The sequence below is a fragment of the Dipodomys merriami genome, unplaced genomic scaffold (genome assembly GCF_024711535.1).
Source record: "Dipodomys merriami isolate MVZ:Mamm:240054 unplaced genomic scaffold, mDipMer1.0.p SCAF_4, whole genome shotgun sequence".
In the NCBI taxonomy this organism is placed as follows: domain Eukaryota; kingdom Metazoa; phylum Chordata; class Mammalia; order Rodentia; family Heteromyidae; genus Dipodomys; species Dipodomys merriami.
In genome coordinates, this window is record NW_027205603.1 from 15,226,273 (window position 1) to 15,251,526 (window position 25,254).

General features: G+C 44.1%; 1 protein-coding gene across 2 annotated transcripts in view; it reads left to right on the forward strand.

The window, feature by feature from the left end:
- Adarb2 (adenosine deaminase RNA specific B2 (inactive)) overlaps positions 1 to 25,254 on the forward strand; it is a 411,210-nt gene that overhangs the window by 265,306 nt on the left and 120,650 nt on the right. For both annotated transcript variants that reach the window (XM_069990577.1, XM_069990578.1), the window contains exons 2-3: positions 3,898 to 3,984; positions 21,928 to 22,832. In XM_069990577.1, the coding sequence (XP_069846678.1) occupies positions 3,898 to 3,984; positions 21,928 to 22,832 (992 nt within the window). The remainder of the gene's footprint in view (positions 1 to 3,897; positions 3,985 to 21,927; positions 22,833 to 25,254) is intronic.

Here is a 25,254-nt window from a genome sequence, read left to right on the forward strand (position 1 = left end):
GAGAGGTAGCACTCTTCCTTCTCTCATCAGGAAGCATTTTTGTAAAGTAGTCATTTAATTATGTAATTATTTTATTTCACCATGAAGTACTTCAAGCTATTCTGAAACATTTTAGAAATGCATTCGCGTGGCATATGTTTCTTTTGTGACTATTTTTTGCTCAATATAATGCTTTTGAGACACATCCACATCATAATATATTTGAATAGTTTGATTCTTCTGTTTCTTATTTTTCTTTATGCTATTATATTGCATAAGTATACCACAATTCATTTATTCATTCTCCTGTTAACATTTGGGGTATTTCCAGTTTGGAACTGTGATAAATAAGTTGCTATAAATATCCTTGAATATAAATGATCTATTTATCTTAAGTAAATATCTAGAAGTGGAGTTGGTAAGCCATGGGACAGATTGTACCCTTAAAAGCCAAAACATTTTCAAAAAATTTAAGATATATTAATATATGAGTTCTGATTATATATTAATATATGATATATTATATATTATATATATTATATATTATATATTATATATTAATATATTTAAGATATATTAATATATGAGTTCTTTACCTCTTTCTCACTTTTATCAGCCTCAACCTTTTTGATTTTAGCCTTTCAAGTTGATCTAATTTGCAATTAATTTGCATTTTCCTAGTATCAATGTTTTTGAACATTTATGATATGCTTATTGGCTATATGTTTATTTTTCATTGTGAAAAATATTTTTCCCATTGTTTATAATTGGATTTATTGTCCTTTCTCATGAAGCTGCAAGAATTCTTGCATTCTGTATACAAATATGTTCTGGAATGTTCCCAATTCTTCCTACTCAATGGTGTGAAAATCATGGCTTTGGATTTGGGAAGGACAGAGTGGAGAACTGACTCTCCTTTTCACACGTTATTATTCTTAGCATGGCCTGTTTCTGGGTTCACTATTTATTAATGAATTGCACATAGTTATTTCTAGAGAAAATCCATATAATTCTTCTCTGACCCTGACCCTAAATTTCACCACATGACTCTTCTTGCAGGAAAATGTTTATAAATTTATGACTGATGAAACGCAAGGAAAATAAAGTAAGAAACAGGGAAAATTCTGTTTTCCTAGTTTTAAGATGAACAAATCACAGGAAGATTGAAGTTTGACAAAGGCAAGGTCAAAAAATTTTATAGCCACTTTCAGGAGAAATTTTCAATTTAGAAGAAAAAATAGAAAATAACTCCTTAAATAGCTTTGCATCATTTCATTTGCATATTTGCCATTCATATCTCTTCCTTAGTGAAATGTCTGTTAAAGTCCTTTCAGATAAACAAATGAATAATTATCTTGGTTTATATATGTCACGCATATACATGCACTAAAATAAATCATTGTTCATCTGAAATTTAATTTTAGCAGGGTGTCTTGTTTTATTATTTGACAAGCCTAGCAACAGCACAAAGTGAGAACTCTGATCAACCTGAAACCATCTTTAAATATTTTACAGTTTTGCTAAGTTGGGCTCCGAAATAGTTTAGAGTATTTTATGGGTGTTCAGCTGGTATCCTTGCTTTATTAAAAAAAAATTGTAATTTCATTTTGAGATCCTTCAGACTAAATCATTTGAGCTTCACACTCGTTGTGTAACATTATTGGACTCCCTTAATGAAATTATAACTCAGGCAAGATATTTCATTCTCTTGTAGTAAATTAGCTTGGTCTGTGAGGGAACAGTGGGGCCAAATCCCTCTCCGGGTTGATTCTTCTTGTTTGGTAGAATGAAGAAGGAGCAGTTATTTCATATTTGAGTTATTTATTGTTCTCTTTGTGTGAATGCTATATTGTTGCCTGTCCCTCCTGGAAACAACAGCTGTTAACAGGCTTCTGGATGAATTTCAATGTGAACTCCTGGCCTCCAGAAAGCTCAGCTAAAGAGAAAAACCTGCTCAGGCTCACAAGAGAAGGCACATGCACCAAGCTGGGTCCGGATGCCTGAGGGCTAAGGACACATAAAACCACCAGCAAGAAATCACGTTTATATCAGGGTATACAATACAAAAACAGGAGCACCAAGATACACGGGTCTCTTCTGTAATAACAAGCAGGCCCGAAGCCGTGTTACAAACACAGTAAACTCACTAAAATATCAGCCCTCCGGTAGGGACACCACCAATAGGAGATGAACACGGCCCCAAAATAGTACAACAAAACCCATGACAGAGCTGCCTGAACGAATATCAGAAACAATTCCATTGCAAGTCTGCACCAAATTGGATAAATAATGGTAACATTACCCTCTATAGTCTTCAAATAAATACCATGTTAGGTCTCACCGAAACGGTGGAGAGTAGAAACTTGCAGGGCATGGGTGCAGCCACTGGAGCTGGGGGTGCCCCTGTGCTGTGCCCCCCCCACTGACTCTTCTTCTGTAGACATGGGTTCTGCATGGAGAAGGACACCCAACTTCTGTGGTTTCCTGTAGTCAATAGAAAGCTTTAAAACAAGGAGCTTTTCTATAGGAGCCCTTACAATTCCTGCCATCTCCTTGTTTAACCGAGAAGTTGCTAGAGCTATGGTACAAACAGGTTTTATTGACCATGGGTAGTATTCCCAGACATAGTCCGTTTCTCCCATTGTGTTCCACCCTGTGTCTGGAGCCCAGGATCCTGGCCTTTGTCCCAGGGCAACTAGGGTTGTGCAAAGGGTAATCAATAGTGTCGGTTACACGCCCACTACTCTACCACACACTATCCTCCATCCTTACTCCCTCCTGATTCATTTATTTATTTATTGCTACTATTGGGGTCTGTCCACTTGCTAATCAGGTCCTTTTACAAGTGAGTCAAGCACTCGGTCCTTTATGCATTAGTTATTTTTTAAAAAGGGTGTCATAATTCACACACACACACACACACACACAGCTAGTCCCTCATCCTCCTATCTATACTTCTCATATGTTTGTGATCACGTGTATGTCTCATCATTACCGACTTGTCTGAGATGGAGTCTCACTAACTTTTTGCCTGGGCTAGCTTTGAACTTTGATCCTACCAAACACTACCTCCCAAGTAGGTGGGATTACAGGCATAAGCCCTTCCCCCTCTAGGCTGAGTACAGTGCTCTTTACTCTCTTCTCTTCCTTCCAGTACTTCAGCTCAAACACCTCCTACAGGTTGTTTTTGGCGATGATTTTCATTAAATCTATTTTTTTCTGGCTGGGAAGGTGGCTCAGTGGTAGAGCACTTACCTTTCATGCATGAGGCCCTGGGTTCAATTCCTCAGCACCACATAAGCAGAAAAAAAAAAAGCCAGAAGTAGCTCTGTGGCTCAAGTGGTAGAGCACTAGCCTTGAGCTGAAGAGCTGAGGGACAGCGCCTAGGCTCAGAGGGCCCTACGAACAGACCAAAAAAAAAAAAAAAAAAAAAAAAGTCTATTTTTTCCCCCTGCATTTCAAATGCTCCAAACAAATTCTCCACAAGTGAGGGAAAAGGGCTTTGGTTTTATTCGCACAATTTTGTCTTCATTATGCAATTGTTTTACCTGTGTTTGTTCCTCTCTTGTGTAATCACCTTGATAGGGAACTGCCCTGGCCCACATACTGGTAAGTAGAGGCAAGGTCACTATCCTGAAGACAATCACTTAAAGTTTTGAGGGACCTGGGCCAGGAAAAGGAAAAGAATGATGGAAATCATAAAGCCGGAAATTGAATAGAGGCAGGAATTTGATTTGGAGGGGGAACGAAAGCTGTCAGAATTCAATACAAGACTGAGCCGGAATGAAGTGTCTGAAACCAAAACGACCTTTGTCCCTTCCCATGTCCAGCCCCTCATTAATAAGAACATATGAAAGCATTGAGTTGTTCTGAAACTCAGTGTCAAACGTGCATTTCCTGTTCTTCTTTTCTTTCCAGACAAAGTCAGCATACTGTCAACCTTCCTCGCTCCTTTCAAGTACCTAAGTCCCGGCACCACCCACACGGAGGATGAAGACAATCTCAGTAAGCAGCTCCCCTTTTCCAAACTTATGGAGAGGCCTCTCATTAATAGCAGAGTCTTCTATTGTCTCCCAACACTGAGCCTTGGGGGGGGGGACCACAGGAGAGGGAGGATGTGGTTTAGTGGGGCGGGGGCTCTGCTCTTACCTTCCCAAGAAAAGCATCTCACCCTACAGTCTCCACCTCATCTACAGTCATGAGTGTGCACAGTGGGGCCTCATCTGCACACAGAGGTCTCTCCCGCCCCCAACCTGCAGTCCTCCTGAGCAATCCAGCCTTGCCTGGAACACTCCCGCCTGCAGACCATCCTCACCCAGCTCCCATCCTCACCTACAGTCCATCTCCTTCTACCCAAAGCCCATCCTTACCGAGGCTTACATCCCATTCTCACCTGGGCTTCCTGCCCTTGCCTGGAAGTCCGCCCACCCTCATCTGGAGTCCTTTCTCTTCCTGGTGCCCCATCAGTTCCCAGAGGAGAGGACCACACTGGGGTAATGTTGCCATGACACACCCTCCAGAGATTGCAGGAAATGAAGTTTTCTTAGACTATCTCCTCCTCTCTTTACTGTGTTGTCCTCTTCAAACCAAATAAGAGGAATGGTTATAATGTCTTACTTCATGGTTTGTATTATTATTTCACAAGGAATTAGTTGAAGGAGAGCCCTTTTGCTGAAAGATTTCAGGTGCAAGAATCTGGAGAAGGGTTGAGTTAGGGAAAGAAGGCTGAGTGGTGTTTTCTGTCCAGATCAATGAGGAGAGCGCAGAGAAGAATCCAGACTAGACATTTTTGAGGTATGTGCATATGAGAGAGACAGACAGACAGAGACAGAGATGAGACAGAGAGTCAGAAAGATAGAGAATATCCCAGGTGAGTCTGGCTCACATTGTACTTGCCATCTTTCTCATGGCATATTGTCAAGTATTTAAAAGAAGGGGGCCAAACCTTCTAAACCCTCTGAACGCCACCTAACAGATGGGTCTCCTTTTTAACTGAAATGAGCTAAAAATTAGCTTCTTGGCATGGGACCAGGAGGAAAAAGGTGTTTACTGATGGTTTCTAAGATTGTTGGGACAGAGAGGAAATGGTGGCGAGGTTTTTTACTGGCATTCTGTCCAGGCCACCCTCGGCTTTTAAGAATATAACACTTCTGAAAAGAAAGCCAGACAATGAATAATGCTATTGGAAATGGAGATCATTTCATTGGATTATTCAACAAAACATCATAGAGGCATCAAAGATAAGAACTGAAGAGAGTGCTGGCAACCCTCTGCTGGACCCCTCCATTTTTTTTTCCAGCAGGGAAGGGCAGGGGAAAGGTCCCAGGGGGCCCAGATGGGCTTTTCACCCAGACCTAAGGAGTCCTTTCACACGAAGACTTGTGGACAAAAGCCTGATTGTCTCTATTCCCTCACAATCCAAACTAGAAAAATCTCCAGATCCATCAAGTTATTGCAGGTTACTTCAGAGATTTTAAAAATCATATTCTGAACATTTGCCAGCTTGATGAGTGGACAGTGGTTTTTGGTCATGCACACGGAGATGACTCTAATTCTGTTTCCTGGAGCTGAATCTAGTCTTCCTTCTAAGAAAAAAAAATAAGTAGAGGAATTAGCAAGTAAGGGCTGTAGGAAGTATTGGGAGTAGAGCAAATGGTTTCTGACTTGGAGTAACACAGTAGCCACAGCACGCAAAGGTTCAAGACTTTGGGAAATAAACAACAAAAGCCCAATCCAGAACCATTAGAAAGCTACTGCCCTGTCCTGAGGACATTGGAGATTGAGAGTTTTGCGTGCAGGCAGGTACACACACACACACACACACACACACACACACACACTTTCCTCCCCACTGAGACAGCAGCACCAAGGCCCAGGATATTTCTGGCCCAGGGCAAATTGAGCCAGGAATTTCACCAGTCAGAGCCTCCATTTGTAAAACAAGACCAGTCGGTCACTTCAATCATGGAGCTGAAGAAATGCAACCACATGGAACACAGAAAATGTTTGATCACAGTTGGCTAATACTCAATACTCATCATTAGAGATATTTTTTCCTCTAGTTTAGTGCTCAGTAGATAAAAACCTACAGATAAAAAATAACTTAATTGTTTATTATATGTTCAAAGGCTTTTGAATGCTCAGGAGACCTCATTGTTACTCAGTAGCTTCGTTTTCCTCCTTTGGTGTGTGTTGTAAATTTAGTTAGAAAATTATTTTCACAAGTTGCTCAATGACCAACTCTCATGAATTGGGTTTGCCTTCATAGTTCTAAATATGCCAATAAAGTCATACCAATTTGCTACCCAGATGCCACTGGAAACTGGGAAGAGACGTTCTGTGCGTGTGACACGAGTATGTGGAATGTTTGTATTAAGTGTGTATGTCTGTGGCATGTGTGCAGTGGAATCATGTGTATACTATGTTGTATCTGTCTGAATGACTGGCGATGGTGCCTGTGTCTATATGTGGTTAGGTGGGGTGTGTGTGTGTGTATGCATGGGTGGCCTTTGCGCACATATGTGCTGTATAAGTGTGTGTGTGCACGTGTGTGTGGAAGCAAAGATGGGTGAGGAAGGATGTGCTTCCTCATCATGTCTCACGCTGCACCATCCCACGGATCTGGTGTTGTCTAAGCTGCTGAAGCATCTCAGCACTGTGTGAACTTCAGTATCAGAGCTGGCCAGGCTGCCCTGAGCTGCCAGATTGCTCAGAACCCAGCACATGTCACAGCTTTTGCCTGGGCTGTGGGCCTCCCTATTGAAAGGCACTAAGCTGGAGGAAGGAAAGAGGTAACAGGACACACCCACTATGCCCTGCACCATGGGATCAAGGCTCGTATCTTATTGTTATCGTGTAATATCTGTTATCAAGTCTTCCAGATGGGCCTCAAAGCACACACAGGTGCCCTTGGACTCTGGTGTAGGAGTTCCCATGCCGCTGTGTCTGCTTATCCATGAAGATTGTACACACAGAGCACAGACTGACCCCAGGAAGACATCTTCTGCCCATGGCCCAGTCTGATACATTGCGATGCCCTCACAGGACCAGCAAACGCATGAACCATGCATGCTGCCTGGCCCCAGGCTCCCACCGTCTACCCTAGCCTGGGGTTTTCTCCTGACCCTTTCTCTATCAACCCCTCCTGCTCCTTGGCTGGAGAACCCAGACCCCTGCCATTCTCCTACTCCTAAGTCCTGTTGTCTAGGGGAAGGGCTGTTCTTTTTTTTTTTTTTCTTTTAACACTGGGGCTACTTGGCAGCAAAATAACCTTCACCAGAAACAATATTATCTCTGCAAATGTAGCGTGGTGCAGCGGATGGCTGGCTCTCCAGAGCCCTCCTGACCCACAGCCACACAGTATCATTATTAGCGATGCATACACTCCCAATGATGCCGGCCTAGCCCGAGAAGGGAAGCCAGCTGTGTGTAATGACCAAGCAGAGGATGCTGGTCTGCAATGCAGCCAGCAGGAGAAGAAAGGGCTCGTGAATAAACCCGTGAGCGACCACAGCCTTCGGCACACACGTCCAAGTGGTGGGAACGCTGAGATCCCGTGCACAGAACACCCCCCCAAACACTACCAATCTACCTCTGATGTTGCCACTTCCAAAGGATGGAAGCCCAGGTCACCAGACTGAATCAACACTAAGGAGTTTATTTCTTTTCAGACGCCACAAGTTTAACCACAGCTATGATGATAGAAAAGTTGGCTCTTTCTCTTGAAAAAGGCAATTCTTTTATGCATTACACCTTTAAGCCTAGAACTACATTCACTGACACTTTTTTGTCAAATGAGATAATGCACTTATGAGTCTCACAAGATGAATCCATGGATGAGAGAAGCAGAATGGAAATAATCTTATTTTACATTTTTCCATACAGCTACTTCCCTGGCTTAGACATTTTCTTTTAGTGCCTGACAGCAGTCTTCAAATTGCTTGTGATCATTCTATCACTGCTGTTTGTGGTATTTATCTAATGTAGTTTGAAGTTACTTGCCAGTTTCTTTTTTTTCTGGTCTAATTTCCACAATGGAAGGATATGTGCGGCTCTCTGAAAAGACCTTGGAGAAGTCATAGTGCAGAGAAGTCTGGCTTTTGGGAGGTGGTGGAGAATTAGGTAATTTGTCAAGGCCAAAGGAAGGCGCGCACAGCTATGGGCATTCGAGAATGCCGCCTTCCTGGTCTCCCTGGAGATGGATTTCATTAGTGAAAGTGTTTGAAATCCAGATCAGGACTTTGCCGAGGGCAAAGGACAGCGTATGAGCACCACTGAGACCAGGTGCAGTCAGGGGGAGCTGCCTTGTCCCTCCCCCTACCCTTCCCCCCCGGGCCCAGAGCCTCATTCTGTTTCCTTCTCTGCCTACCTACCATTCTCCTGTAGGCCTGTGGTTTGCACACACACACACACACACACACACACACACACACACACACACACAGGCTTCCAGCTAAATATTGACTTTGATGAGTCTTTATCAATGGTGTGTGTGTGTGTGTGTGTGTGTGTGTGTGTGTGTGTGTGTGTGTCAGAGTCAGAGAGAGAGGTTGAAGATAGTAAGACTTCAGATGAATTCTGACATTAGCTGCCTTAACAAGTGGGTCTGTGGTCTGCCCCTGAGGGAGAAGGCCAGTTCCTTGCAGAGTTAATTCCCGCTCTAACATGCTATGACACTATGAGTTATGATTGGCAAGAATAATAATTATTTGGGAGAATGAATTCCAGAGTGGAATTAAAGGATTCATTAAGTCTTATATACTATTATGAGCCACCCACTGGAACTGTGCCAAGTGTACAACCAATGCCTTTTCAGAACCAAATCACTTTTATCACATAGCTCCCTCAAGTCCTGCCATCTCAGAAGCCACCGAGAATTTGAGAGGTAGTCCACAGTGCTCCCCGCCTGGCCCCAGTGGGCAGGGGCAGCTGACTTTCTGCTACACCACCATTCTAACAATGGAGCACACCCTTGAGAGATCATGCTAGAACCTGTAGACCCTTGTCTGCACGGATGCTCACATAAGCCTGTGTAGCAGGTTCTGAGTATAAACCACGTGACAGGCTCATGAGGTCCAGAAGCCATTACTGCTCACATCTCACTGCTAGTACACAGGGAAAACAGAATCCAGAGACCAACAGACCACTTCACTGACGGCTGCCAGGACATCTGAAACCCATGTCCAGAGAGAAGGTCAACCGTGGGCAAGCAATGGCTGAAATATAAAAAGGTATAACTGAGGAAAGCTCAGGCTTGCCTGGGCCAACCCTGGAGCCTCAGAGTCTGAGAGAACAACTCAGGAACAGTGCAGGCCCTCTGAGCTCCTGCAGAGGAACAGCAGAGCTAACTGGGTTAATCAGGCTTACATGAATCTACCTCAATTCACTTTCTCATGACATTTTTATTGTGTCTATTTATTTAAGACATACAACATGATGATTGGGTACGCAGAGTCATAGTGAAGTAATTGTTATGGTCAAGAAAAATAATGTGTTCATTTCCTTGTGGTACTAGGGTTTAGGCAGATACTCTACTACTTAAGTCACAGCCTCGGCCCTTTGTTGCTTTCATTACTTTTCAGGCAGAGTCTTACATGTTGCTCGGTGACCCTGATCCTCCTATCTCTGCCACCCAAGTAGCTGGGATTATAGGCAGGAACCTCATTTTCAATATTACTATGAGGTGATTAGGGAGATAAGAGCACCTAAAATCTACCCTTGGCCAATGAGCATACACTAAATGTGACATGCTCCAAAGAGACAATTCCCCTCAAGCAGGAAGGTCAGGAAAGGCAGAGAATCCACACCTCCAGGGCAAGAGGTGAGGAGATAAGGCTGAAAGCCAAAAGTACAACAGCCCTTCCAGGAGCCCCAGCCCCCAGCTCTTACAGCCCAGAGTGCATAGGTTTCCCCCAAGCTCATGCATGGACAAGTCGCTTTCCACCTCTATGTTGAGCAGGAACAGTTTCTTGCTGCCTGACTTTTTATCTGAGGATTATTACATATGACAATTGGCCCTGGGAAACCTATTAGCTAAATGGAGAAAAAAAATGAGCATAATTTCCTGGGTCAGAGGAGGAGAGTGCAGCATACTTAATGTCTTCTGTGTGGAAGAGGAAAATGTGAATGTGTAAAATCAGAGTTGGATGGTGTACAGAGCTCTTGCTATAGCAAAACACCAGCAGGAGCCTGGTGGCCAAGCTCTAGAGATGATGCTATGATTACGGGACTCCAGGTATCTTCAGGGAGCAATGGAACAGGGGAGTGTCATTTGTCACAGCAAGAATATTACACGTTGGTGTCTCTCTGTCTCTCTGATCCCCAAGTAGCCCAAAAGGTGGGGGGTGACTTTATATGCACTGATACTCAGCAGGTTCTGGTGAGCTTTGGTTAACCAAAGGAAGAGACCAATTATGTTCTGGTCTGTATATGGAGAAGTTGGCGTTGTTGTTCTTTGGCCCCTTAAGAGGGAGCAGAGGGAGTTCCGGGAAGATGGCGGAGGAGAAGCTGGAATCTGAACAAGCTCTCGCATAGAAAGTAGTTTTAGAGTTCCAGTGAACAGTCCTAAGCCAGAGAATCACACCAAGTGTGCCATCACAGGACAGAGAGTTAGACAAGAGAGGGGAAGCCAAGGAAACGCATCAGCTGCCGCTCCGGCGGCGGGGTCGCGGCGGCGACCACCGCCGCGGAGTCATACCTGAGACACAGAGAGTCCGGGACGAAGGAGCCAGACGCAGCTGACGAGCGGATTCTACTCAACACCAACAAGAACCGACAAGGAGCGAACATCTTCATCCTGCTGTTTGCAGACCAGAGACGACCCACGATCCAAGACTCGGCGTGAGTACAAGCCCGATGTCCTCACTCCTCAGGGAGCAGAGGAGGGAAGGCCACCCCTCCCCCCCCAGCACCGGTGATCTCCATCTTGGATACCGACAAAGCTCGGAGGAGCTGCTAGCTCCAGCTCAGGCCTTGGAATAAAATGAGTCATTTAGCAGGTCACAAGAACTTAACGGCGAAGTGACCTGCCAGACTCAGCTCCATCCAGGGAAAAGTCACCCAGCTCAGGCGCCAGCCATCGGAGTGCCTTCCCTCACTGGGTAACCAGAGCCAGAGGCTGCCCCTCCCTCTAGCAGCCACCACAATCAATTGAAAAACAGAAACCCTGAGAATGGCTCCAGGCTGGGCGCTGTGAGCTTTATCACAAAATAGCCCCAGGGAAAAGCTACTGTTTGTTGAAAGGCCTCAACTCTACCCAGAACCTAGCCTCATCACCACATCCCCCTCTTTTGTGACTCTCAAAGCAGACCACCCTCCCAGAAAACTAACCTGGGAGGGGGATCTCAAAATCTTGGGTAAAGCAGAGCATTTTTCTGCCTCTTCCAACCAACCGACTTAAGAAACCAATCAAGCCACAGGACCTCAAGCTGACCAGAGACTCCAACAAGAGACTGGTTGCAGACAAAAGGGAGATACAGGATTCTTCCCACTCCCCCCCCCCCCAAAAAAAAAAATCAAAAGACTTTTTTTTTCTTCTTCTTCTTCTTTTCTTTTTTTTTGCTTGTTTTTTGTTTTTTGTTACCTTATATATATATATATATATAAATTTTTTTCCCTTCTAAAACTTTTATTAATCTTTAATTTTTGCCTCTTCTGAAAAAATAATTGTTTTCCAGTAACTTTTTTTTTCTCATCTTATAATTTTTATTTTAGGAATACGTGAATGAGAGTTTTCCTTTCTTTTCTTGTCTTCTTTCTCTTTTTCTTTCTTTCTTAATTATCTGTTTTTTATCTAGCTCTACTGAACTTCTGATCTTTTCTTCTCCCTTTCCCATCCTTAAAGCTTTTCACATCTCCTCTATGTCCCTCCCCTTCTCTGAACATATTCACATTCCTCTCTAAATAGACGGTCTTTTAACCTCTATAATAACATTAATTTTTACATTTCTATTCTTTTTCTGGTCTCTCTTTATTCCCCTTTCTGTCTCTTCTTTTTCTCTCTCTCTCTACTTGCATCCTACCCAACCCATTTCCTGCACTGTGATTAGGACATAGTTAACTCTCCCTGTGCCTCCCCACACCAATCTATTCCTATTTTTAACCCACATCTCTCCCTAATCCTAATAATTTCTGGTTTTCCAAATTCTTTTCTGCGGTTCAAAGTCCTTTAACATATAGTCGTTTGATGTTGAATAGATGTATCTGTTGAACTAGATTGTATCTGTAGACTATTGACTGTACAAATGCAAACTTTGGTTGATGGTTGCCTTAAGATAGTGTTCTAGCACAAAACTGGTGCAATCTTTATCTCAAATGGGCCGAGTAAGCTGGAAAAACACAAGAAAAATGGCAAATTCGGGTATCTCAATTCCCAACCTTGATAATCAGGGATTAGAACAGATAAAGAATAATCCAGAGGAGAGTTCCCAAATAGCTCTACAAACACTAATAGCAAACATGATAAATGAGAAGTTTGACAATGTACAAAGGACTCTGTATGAGCGTGATAGGGAGAGAGAGGAGGCATCCCAGAAGTTTATACAGGAATATCATAAGCATGAGGAAGCTTCTCAAAAACTGATACAGGATTTGCATGAACAACTTGAGAATACTCAAAGAGAAAGGGAGGAATGGCGTGAGCAGGCAGAGAACACTCAAAGAGAACTGCAGGAATCCCACAGAAGGGAGGAAACTAATCAAAGAGTAATTCACGAATTAAGAGACCAGGTAGAGAATACACAAAGATCACTAAAGGCATTCATGGAATCCATTAACAAAGAGCTGAAGGAAGTCAGGGAGACCACAAAGGGAATGCTGAATGGAACCCAACAGAAGGAATGGGAGTCCAAAGAAACCATAACCAATCAACTAAGTGATTTGAGAACAAACACTGAATACCAAATTAAGGAAGTAAAGAAATTCATACAGGACCTAAAACAGAGCTTCAACAAAGAACTTGAAGCCATCAAAGCTGACCAATTAGAAGGAAAAGAGATAAAAAACAAAGTAGAGTCTTGACAGCAGGTTAGACCATGCAGAAGATCGAATCTCAGGGATTGAAGACAGCCTAGATATTATAGAGAAAGAACATACAACCATCCAAGACAAGTCCAAGAAATATGATAGGTCTATCCAACACCTGGAAGACACCATCAGAAGGCCCAATCTAAGGATAATGGGTGTAGAGGAGCACCTAGAAACAGAAGTTAATGGTCTAGGAAATTTGTTTAACAGGATCCTAGCAGAGAACTTCCCAAACATACAAAAAGATAGGCCTATTCAGATACAAGAAGCTTTTAGAACCCCAAATAGACCAGACCAGAATAGGACATCCCACCGTCACATTATAATCCACACAGGATCAACCCAGACCAAGGAAAAGATCCTTAAAGCTGTCAAGGAGAAAAGGTTAATCACCTATAAAGGGAAACCAATTAGAATTACCTCAGATTTCTCAGCAGAGACAATCAAAGCAAGAAGAGCCTGGAATGACGTATGCCATGCCCTAAAAACAAACAACTATCAACCAAGAATACTGTACCCAGCTAAACTCTCCTTCATAACTGAAGGCCAAATAAAAACCTTCCATAGCAAAGAAAAATTGAAACAATACATCTCCACCAAACCAGCCCTGCAAAAGATTCTTAAAGATGTCCTACACATAGAAAACCAACAAGAACGCAACAAAGGCCAAGAAACTGCACCCAAACTGAGAATCCAAGAACCTTAGGAAGAACCCAGTTTTCACAGCCCCCAAGAAGGTGCATAACATGGCAGGAACTCCCAAATACCTCTCAGTCCTATCTCTTAACGTTAACGGACTGAACTCCCCAATTAAGCGACATAGACTGTCTAGCTGGATTAAAAAACAAGACCCTTCTATCTGCTGCCTGCAGGAGTCACATCTTGCCCGTAAAAACAAACATATTTTCAAGGTTAAAGGCTGGAACAAAATCTACCAAGCAAACGGCGCTCATAAACAGGCGGGAGTTGCAATCCTAATATCAGATAAAATAGACTTCAAATTAAAATTCGTGAGAAGAGATAAAGAAGGTCGCTACATACTAATTAAAGGATCTCTCCTTCAGGAGGATATTACAATTCTAAATATCTATTCGCCAAACAATGGAGCACCCAAATTTATCAAAGAAACACTACTTTCCCTCAAATCCCATATAGATCCAAAGACATTAATTGTTGGGGATTTTAACACACCACTCTCCCCACTAGATAGATCAACTCGGCAAAAACTCAACAGAGAAACCGCAGATCTAAACAGCTGCATAGATCAACTAGACTTAACAGACATTTACCGAACATTTCACCCATCAGCATCAGAATACACATTCTTCTCAGCAGCACATGGAACGTTTTCTAAAATAGACCACATTTTAGGCCACAAAGCAAACTTGTCTAAATTCAGAAACATTGAAGTTATACCTTGCATTCTCTCTGACCACAAGGGAATAAAATTAGAACTCAACACCAAAAGCCACCAAAGAAAGTCCGGTATCACATGGAGGCTGAACAACACACTGCTGAATCATGAGTGGGTCATGGAAGAGATTAGAAAGGAAATTCAAATGTTCATGCTATTCAACAAAAATGAACACACAAATTACCAGCTCCTCTGGGACACAGCAAAGGCAGTACTCAGAGGCAAGTTTATAGCTCTGAGCTCCTACATCAACAAATTGGAGAGATCGGAAACTAACAATTTAATGACACATCTAAACCTCCTTGAAAAAGAGCAGCAAGATAAACCCCAATCCAGTAGACGGAAAGAAATAATCAAAATTAAATCAGAATTAAATGAATTAGAATCCAAAAAAAACTATAGAAAGAATCAACAAAACAAAGAGTTGGTTCTTCGAAAAACTTAACAAAATTGACAGACCCTTAGCAAACCTTATCAGAAAAAGGAGAGAACACACCCAAATTAATAAACTCAGAGATGAGAATGGAAACATCACCACGGAAACAACCAAGATTCAGACATTATAAGGGAATACTTCTCAAAACTTTATGCTAATAAGTTTGAGAACTTGACAGAAATGGACCTTTTCCTAGCAAATATTGACATGCCAAAACTAAACCAAGATGAGTTAAACCAGCTTAACAGGCCCATATCAAGCATTGAAATAGAAACAGCAATAAGAGACCTCCCAGCTAAGAAAAGTCCAGGACCAGATGGTTTTACAGCAGAATTTTACAAGGCCTTCAAAGCAGAGCTCACACCAATACTCCTCCAACTCTTCAATGAAATTGAAAGAGAAAGCTCACTACCGAACACATTCTATGAAGCCATCATAACCCTCATCCCAAAACCAGGCAGGGACTCATCAAAGAAAGAGAACTATAGACCCATTTCTTTGATGAACATTGATGCAAAACTTCTCAACAAAATTTTGGCCAATCGACTTCAACAATTCATCCAAAAAATCATACACCATGATCAAACAGGATTCATTTCAGGGATGCAAAGCTGGTTCAATATACGCAAATCAATTAATATTATTCATCACATCAACAGAAGCAAGAATAAGAACCACATGGTTATCTCAATAGATGCAGAAAAAGCATTTGACAAGATCCAACACCCCTTTATGATGAAGGTTCTGGAAAAATTAGGAATCCATGGAACATTCCTCAATACAATAAAGGCTGTATATGACAAACCTACAGCCAGCATTATACTCAATGGTGAAAAACTAAAGCCATTTCCTCTTAACTCAGGAACAAGACAAGGATGCCCACTCTCTCCACTTCTCTTCAATCTAGTATTAGAATGCCTAGCTACAGCAATAAGACAAGATGCAGACATAAAGGGGATCCAAATAGGGAAAGAAGAAATAAAACTCTCCCTCTTTGCAGATGACATGATCTTGTATTTAAAGAATCCCATAGACTCCACTCCCAAATTACTCAAGCTGATTCAAAACTTTGGCAAAGTAGCAGGTTATAAAATTAACCCCCAAAAATCAATGGCTTTTCTATATGCCAACAATGAGAAAAGTGTGGCTGAAATTAGGAAAGCAACTCCATTTGTAATAGCCCCACAAAAAATAAAATACCTAGGAATTAACTTAACCAAAGAAGTGGAGGACCTCTATGATGAAAACTTTAAAATCTTGAAAAAGGAAATCAACACAGAACTTAAAAAATGGCAAAACCTCCCATGCTCCTGGATTGGCAAGATTAACATCGTGAAAATGGCAATACTTCCCAAGGCTATCTACAAATTCAACGCGATACCTATCAAAATTCCACCCTCATTCTTCAAGGAAATAGAGGAGGCAATCCAAAAATTCATATGGAACAATAAAAGACCCCGAATAGCAAAAACGCTCCTCAATGGAAAGAACAGTGCTGGAGGAATATCAATACCAAATTTCAAACTCTACTATAAAGCCATAGTAATCAAAACAGCTTGGTATTGGCATAAGAACAGACCTCAGGACCAATGGAATAGAATTGAAAACCCAGAAATGAACCTACAGACCTATAGCCATCTAATCTTCGATAAGGAAGCTAAAACAATAGAATGGAAGAAAGACAGCCTCTTCAGTAAATGGTGCTGGCAAAATTGGTTAACTACATGTAGAAAACTAAAGCTAGATCCTTATATATCACCCTGCACCAGAATCAACTCCAAATGGATCAAAGACCTCAGAGTCAAAGCAGACACTCTGAAAACATTACAGGATGGAATAGGAGAAACCCTAGGTCTCCTTGGCTCAGGTCGAAATTTTCTGAATAGAGACCCAGAAACACAACAAATCAAAGAAAGGTTGGACAAATGGGATTGCATAAGATTGCAGAGCTTCTGCAGGGCAAATGACATAGCTGGCAAGATCAATAGAAAGCCCACCGATTGGGAGAAGATCTTTACTAGCCATACAACGGACAAGGGTCTCATATCTAAAATATACTTCGAACTCAAAAAATTAAACCACCCAACAACAAATCCTCAAAGAAACAACTGCCCAATAAATAAGTGGGCGAAAGACTTAAAGAGAAGCTTCTCTGAAGAAGAAAGAAGGATGGCCAATAGACACATGAAGAAATGTTCAACATCCCTAGCCATAAAAGAAATGCAAATCAAAACAACATTGAGATATCACCTCACTCCAGTTAGAACAGCAAAAATCAAGAACTCTAACAACAACAGATGCTGGAGGGGATGTGGACAGAAAGGAACCTTACTTCATTGTTGGTGGGAATGTAAACTTGTTCAACCACTTTGGAAAGCAGTATGGAGGTTCCTCAAAAGACTTCACATAGATCTCCCCTATGATCCAGCAATCCCACTTTTGGGCATTTACCCAAATGTTTACAAACAAGACCACACTAAAGCTACCAGCACAACTATGTTTATTGCAGCATTATTTACCATAGCTAAGGTATGGAACCAACCCAGATGCCCCTCAGTAGAAGAATGGATCAAGAAAATGTGGTATATATACACAATGGAATTCTATGCCTCCATCAGAAAGAATGACATTGCCCCATTTGTTAGGAAATGGAAAGGTTTGGAAAAAATTATATTAAGTGAAGTAAGCCAGGCCCAAAGAAGCATAGGTCCCATGGTTTCCCTTATTTGCAATATCTAGTATAGGTATGAGTCAAGCGGAAAAGGTCAGATAATGTGATGTTAGGAAAATGAACCCTTAAATATGTATTTTAATGTTTTCGTTTCTTTCATGCATGTGTTTCTAACGCATTTATAAGATTATTTCTTTGTTGCTTTGTATGTCCCTCCCCCACAGTGTAACCCCCGCTTTCACTATATTTGATGTCAGTATAACATGTGGAGGAGATGGGGACAAACAAGTCGTTTAAGGATTCAGGTGGACCTGTTGCAACAATGAGAAGTACAAAATGTCATGTCAAAACCAGCTTTACAATGTCGGTGTGGGGGGGGGAGGGGGGTATAATTGGGTGGGGGGAGGGGGTAAAATTGGGTGGGGGGAGGGGGGAGGCGGGGAAGGGAAGTGAAGGGTAAACAAAGGAGGAGGCTGCAATGCTTGGTAAGAAATGTATGCATTATCCTGCCCATGTAATTGTAGCCCCTCTGTACAGTATGTTCTCAAATAAAATAACATACAATTAAAAAAAAAAAAGAGGGAGCAGAATGCTTCTAAATGTTACATCACCCCCTCAAGTCCTAGAATTTCTGGATAAACTGATCAAAGACTCCAGTAAGTAAAATAAACAGAGAGTGAACATGGGACCGGATATAAGGAAAGAAGTGAGAAGCGTCAACCTATACCATTTTCCCTGCTCTCATTTAAAATACATGAGAATTTCCCCCATGGTAGACTTGTTCCTCAGTCCAATTATACATGCATATTTTAGTTACCCTCATTTACCTGATGAGACAAATGTTATTAAAATATTTACTTTTCTATCATTAAAAAATTGAGTTGGAATGGTCACACTCAAATTTACAGAAGCATAAATGCTTAAAGGACTATTGCTCACTTATCTGTTTTACATCCTGAGGCTTACAAGACAGAGGGAAGAGTCCAGTCCATGCTGGGCTCTGCTGGCCAAATCAGGCTAGCATTCAGGCCCCTGGAAAGGGTGCTACCCTCCTAAATACTGAGTAGCCTCGACTCCTAGAAAGTCTTGTGAGTATTAAAGACAGGAAGCAAAGACTCCATCTCTTATCAATTATTCAGAAAGGGACTCACAGCACAATGTCACTATCATAGCTTCTGCTACAGAAATATGTCACTGCAGCAGCCATTTAGCTACTAAGAGCTAAGACAGGAGAGAGAATAAAAAGAATTTCAGTGCAGGTGAAAGGAAAAGTATTGTTCTGTAAGTTCAGTTCTCCAAGATCTAACGGGTCATCTGATAGGCTGGCTGCTATAAGCACACTGACACTCTCAATCAATCCCCATGTTGTAAGAAATCAATAAGAAATTAGAGCACTCCGACCAAGTTTCCAGGCAATCTGATGGGGGGAGGGGGAGAGGTTGCAGTGCATTGTTTGTTCATTTTTCCATTTTTTAAGTTCAGTTGGGAAACTCTCATGGTTAATCTTAGCTACTCCCCCTTGTCTTGAAACTCCCTAAATGGTAGAACTAGTTGCTGTGATGTTTGCTCAAAGCTCATAACAATTCACAAAAAAATGGCGGCGGGGAGTTGGTGGTTGCTCTTTGGAAGATAATTATTTCTACTGAAACATATTGCGGACACATGCTGTGCACTTACAAAGCTCTCAGATTCACACTTTTGCACAAAATTGCCTCCCCAACTCTAATATGTCTAGTAGCAAATAAAATAGGGACAAAAGTAGAACCAGTTTACAACTTAGCAAATTAAATGAACAGGAACCTGAAATTTCTTTGAAAGTGGGCTCCAGCATCTCCCACGGGTGATTCTGTCCCTCCATAGATACACAAAGATACATGTGGCTGCCTGACCTATGATAGATTAAAACAGAGCTAAGAGCAGAAAGCATACAACTTGAAAAAGAACAATCTCAAATGTCAGGATATCTCCTCAAGGCACCTGGCTTTACAAAGGTGTCCTTTGGTGTGATGAAATTGTACTTTCTTCTTTATTATTCCCCGACAACAATGGCATAAACCAAGGGGGGGCAGGTGAAGGGGGAAGTCAGCCTTTTCTCACCCCGAAAAGCTTTTCAGGCTGAATTAGGCAAGTAAGTCAACAACCATCCAGACACTCAATGTCTGTGTTTTAGGCTGTGGGTTAGCCGTTAAAAAAACAAAACAAAACAAAACACTTTGAGTTCCCGCTTGTTTAATGAGGTGGGGGGGAAGGGCACAGAAATAACTCATTCTTACCTGCCATAGAGCCTCCACGAAGCTAAAACCTCCTGGTCTCTGGGGACAGGTGTAAGGTTCATAAGAGAAACCAGTGTATGGTTTTGCCTGGTCAGGGACTCAGGCAGACTGTGGTCACAATACCATCATCATCCCTAGTGGTCCAGAAAGGGGCGGGCTTACTATAAAATGACCAAAAGAAAAAAAAATGATGGCACTATACAGTGTCAAGATAAATAGCTTACAACACCAGCACAGAGAAGAGCAACCTGAGGTCTCTAGGAATGAGTCACATCTGGACCAATTAACACTCTAAGTAACCTCGTAAATGATTTTCCCTCTCTCAGCTTCCTTTGTCCACCTATGAAATAGTGGCCATGTTACCTGCCTCCCCCTCCCACCCCGCACCCTGAGCTGATTTGAAGAAGAAGCAGTAGCAAAATCTAGATTCTGGGTAAAGACACAAACCTGCTAGGGCTCAGAAAAGGCAATGATATTGTGGTGCTATTCGCCTGTATAATTCTCCAAATATTTTCTAATGAACTTAAGAGCTTAGCATTCCAGAAGCACAGGCTCCAATAAGATCGGGAGGCTATGTGACAATCCATGGCTGAAATTTTTCCTAAACGGAACAGTGTCCAGACAAATTACATTATCTTCAGATGCATCTGTCACCTACAGTTAAAGTAAATGATGATTTTTCTAAATTTACTTCAGGTCATTGGGGGAGGGGGGTTGTGTTGTTGTTGTTGTTTGCAAGGGAAATAAGACATTAAAATACAAATGGTTTCACCTTCTATCTCTTCCTTAGCTTTTCCCTCTTTTTCACCCCAGAGGAAACTGGACTCTGTCTTTATTAAATGTATATGTACAGCTTTACCATTGGGTCTGATTACATGAGTCATCTGCATTGCTAGTGTCCTTGTATTCAAGCAATTGTATTCTATTCTGAATTCTTTGCAAGCTGAGCGTCACATACTGCTATATGTCTGAAATTAACTTGTTGAAGCATTTATCCATCAGATATAATTATACATTCTGTTCTGTAGTATGACTGAGTTGCCACGTATTTAGACATTTTCCTAAATTTTTCATTTTGCCAAAGAATGCCATGATGAACATCTTTGTCCATCTATTTCTGTGTACGGAAGTTACTCTGGGAGCCAGCCTTGCTGGTAGAATTGATGAGGAGGTCATGTGGGTTCCTCAGCTTCACTGGGGGTCTCCCGAGAAGCTTTCCACATACTGTTGCTCCTTACTACCAAACAATCTACAGGTACATGCCCCCAAAACACTGGGCATTATTGGCCTATTTTAAAGCTCTGCCTATCCGATGGCAAGAATCCCCTGGGCAGGAATCAAGGGAACCCCACTGCCATGCATGCTCTGTGGGACCCTGGTATTCAGCTATGCTGCAGCCGCAGCCCTGCCTGGAGCAGCCCCTGGTGCAGTTAAACCTATGGGCTTCGTACAGTCAATCACAGCCTGACTATCAGGGAATGAAGGGTGTAGCAAACATGCTGACTGGTCACGGGTGACTCTGACAGGGAGAACTCAGAACCACATTACAAATGAAGCCTAAAGCCACATGGCAGCACTTGTAGCCTTTGACAGATCCCAGAGGGCTGTTTCATCCAGGTGGGGCTGAGAAGCATTTTCATGCAGAGGGTCAGATAGGAAGCAGCTCAGACCCATGGCTAGGGGATGATGGCAACTCTTAGCTCTGTCATCCTAGCCAGTAAACAAGTGGCACCCTGGAGCTCCAGCACCTGTGCTTCCTGGCATGCAAGTGGACACAGGTGGACACAGGTGGATGCAGGTAGATGCAGGTGGACACAGGTGGATGCAGGTAGATGCAGGTGGACACAGGTAGACACAGGTGGCATACAGGTGAACACAGGTAGATGCAGGTGGATGTCAGTGGACGCAAGTGGATGCAGGTGGACGAGCAGAGGTGTTTCTCAGCCTCAGACCTCCGAGCCTCACAGGGGTGGGGCCACGAGTCCCCAAAGATGCGTCCTGCTCACCAGCCTGGCTGGGCAGTGCTCAATGCCTGAGGCTTCCCAGGCCATGGATCTGGAGACCCCAGTCCACAGCATCCGGGCTTCATGGAGAGCCGGGTCATCCTGACTCCCGTGTGTTTAACCTCCAGGTACCAGCAGCGCGGACGTGAAGGAAAACCGAAACGTGAGCAACCTGGCGCCCCGGCCGCTGACGCCGGGGGACAGGGCCAGAGGCGGCCCGTCCAGCACCAAAAGGAAGAGGCCCCTGGAGGAGGGGAACGGGGGCGGCCACCTGTGCAAGCTGCAGCTGATCTGGAAGAGGCTGTCCTGGTCCGTGACCCCCAAGAACGCCCTGGTACAGCTGCACGAGCTGAAGCCCGGCCTGCAGTACCGCATGGTGTCGCAGACAGGCCCGGTGCACGCGCCCGTGTTCGCCGTAGCCGTGGAGGTGAACGGCTTCACCTTCGAGGGCACGGGCCCCACCAAGAAGAAGGCCAAGATGCGCGCGGCCGAGCTGGCGCTCAAGTCCTTCGTGCAGTTCCCCCACGCGGGCCAGGCGCAGCCGGCGCTGGGCGGCGCGGCCGGGCCCTGCCTGGACTTCACCTCCGACCAGGCCGACTTCCCGGACACGCTGTTCAAGGAGTTCGAGTCCCCGGCCCCTGCCGCCGACGCGGCTGTGCACCCCGAGGCCCGGGCCCCCCGCCGCCTCGCCCCCCACCACCCCCACCCCGGGCGCGGGCGGCTGCTGTGCCGCGCGCTGGAGCTGGTGGGCCCCGCGCGCCCCCCGGGGACCCCAGGCGAGAGCAACCCGGTGGTGGTGCTGAACGAGCTGCGCTCCGGCCTGCGCTACGTGTGCCTCTCGGAGACCAGCCAGAGGCCCCGAGCCAAGAGCTTTGTGATGGCCGTGTGCGTGGACGGCAGGACGTTCGAAGGTTCTGGACGCAGCAAGAAGCTAGCCAAGGGGCAGGCGGCGCAGGCTGCCCTGCAGGCCCTCTTCGACATCCGGCTGCCCGGACACACCCCCGGCCGGAGTAAAAGTAACCTGTTGCCGCAGGTGAGCGTTGGCAGGTGCCAGGTGGAAAGGATGTTGGGCTGGCTATGGACTGGGGGGGGTGGGGGGTGGGATCCCCCCTGCCCTCCTCTGGATTAGGGAGCAGGCAGGGCCCTCCTCCAATAACTCAGCAGGTGGAAGAAAAGATCGGAGGTCACCTTGGTATGTTGAGCCATGCATGACCCGTGTGAAGTCGCAACAGATGGGGGGGGGGAAGCTGGGTGGTTGGAGGCCCCCCAGATTCTGCCCCAACTGGAGGATCTTGTGGTAGAAGTCAGGCAGGGGCCAAAGGTCAAAGGGAGAAGCAGGTGGTGGAAGGCAGAGGAAACCAGAAATGAGAAAATATGGGACTCTCTCATCTTTGCTTGCACAATTATGAGTCTGCTCTTTTTTTTTGGCGCGGGGAGTAGTGCTGGAGTTGGAACTCGGGGTCTTTCTATGCTAGGCCAGCACACTCTCACTGAGCTACATTCCCAGCCCCGGTGGATCTGCTTTCTTACCTGAGTTTACCTGGACCCCTGGAAGAAAGATGTTTAACACTGTGGCAAAGAATGACTGTCATACCTCATCCATACTAGAGTCTTCTAATTGCTTATTTATGCAAATTTATCTTTTTATCCTTCTTTGAGACCTATTTGTGGGCAGCACTAATGTCGTAGATGCAGAAATTGTCTTTATTCTTTTTGAACATCAATCAAGGACAAGAAACACTTTACATAGTTAAAAAGCACTTAGCCCAGTGCAGGATACATTCTGAGTACTTAATAACTGCAAGTTCTTACAGCGACCCCTTCCATCATTTCATTCCATCACAACAGCTGGAACAGAATAGATGATGTTGTCTTGGGAGATCATAAATCTGTTAAGAAACACCAGGTACCACCCAAAGCTCAGCTAGTGGGCAGGGGTTCAACGTGAGGACACAGTAATGGAAACGGGATCCCTCACGGGGAGTCATGACCGGGTGTAGCGTTCATTCATTCATTCATGCAATACCTATTTGTCTGGAAGTGGACATGGGAGAGGGACTGGGTCTGGCAGATGTTCTGCTGATCACAGAGCTGGGATGGGTGAGGAGAAAGGTCATAAACAACCAATGAGTTCTGATCAAGGGATGGATGCAAATCCTGCCGCCTCTGCCTTTCATTTTCTCTCTTAATGTCAAACATTTCTGGAACCTTCACTGGTTCTGCGAAGGAGCAGGTGGGAGGGGCTTTGACCATTGGTCTTGGCTTCCAAGTTACCTTCAAATAAATACAAAGTCAAAGTAAAATTTAAAAAATAAGACATTGGAAAAGAGAACAACTTCTTTGTAAGTCCCTGTGCACCTGGTATTGAGAAATTCTAGGCCCTCGCTTGCTCTTTTTTTTTGCCCTCTGCCTTTGATTTTCCTCTCTTCTTCCTTCCTCTTCTGTTCCTCTGTGATCTGTCCTCTAGTCATCCCAAACAGCTATGAGGGGACTTTATGCCTTGCTGCCTAGATAAGGGCTGAAGGATGACCTCTGCTGAGACCGCCTGTGACCTTTGGTGGGACTTTGGTGAGCTAGTCTCTCTTGCCATCTTCCCTGAGACACCATCTAACCAGTGTCTGTGGGTGCCTTCCTCCATTTCTATTCCACTCCCCTCCAGCCTAGTGCCATTTGCCAAGGTTGGCATCCAGCCAAGCCTGGGTCTTTTTTCTGTTCCGTAGAATGTATCCTCCCTCTCCTGCCCCCCCTCTTTCTCCCTCCCTTTTCCTCCCTCGCCCTCCCTCTCTCTCTGTCTCTGTCTCTGTCTCTGTCTCTCTCTCTCTCTGTCTCTCTCTCTTTCTCTCCCCCCCCCCGCCCTGCTTCCCACCGTGTGAAATTGAAGGATGTCAGTGAATTCTGGGTGTGATGCCTCCTTCTTTCATGTTGTCAACCGTGAGCTCTCACGATGGAGAAACCAGGCAGTGTTACTACTTTGTAATAGTCATTTGACCCCAGAATGCAGCACATCAGTTAAAGCCCCGGTTGCTAAATTATTTTTCCCTGACAGTCTGCTAACCACTCCGACTGGATGATGAAGGGCACAGAGCAATTCCAGGGTTGCGGGCCATTCATCACGCCCGGCATGCCGCCATGCCAGGAGGCTCATTATCCTCTCAGCTCACTCCCCTCGGGATGTATTCCCCACAGCTGGGCGGAGGCCAAGGATAACAATGGGAGTCCAGACTGGGAACTTCCAGGAGTTTTATGAAATTAAAATCCAGTCCTGAATAGGATCTGGATTCAGTGGGGGGAGGGGGAAATAAAAAGGAAAGATTCCCAGTATCACTGTAAATGCTGATCTACCTAAACAACCCCATCCTTCAAGAACCTCTGTGCATCTTGGAGACCCTGTAGATGCAGCCCATGCATCATGAGGCCTTCACGTATAGATCTCAGGGCCTCCCATCTATACACCA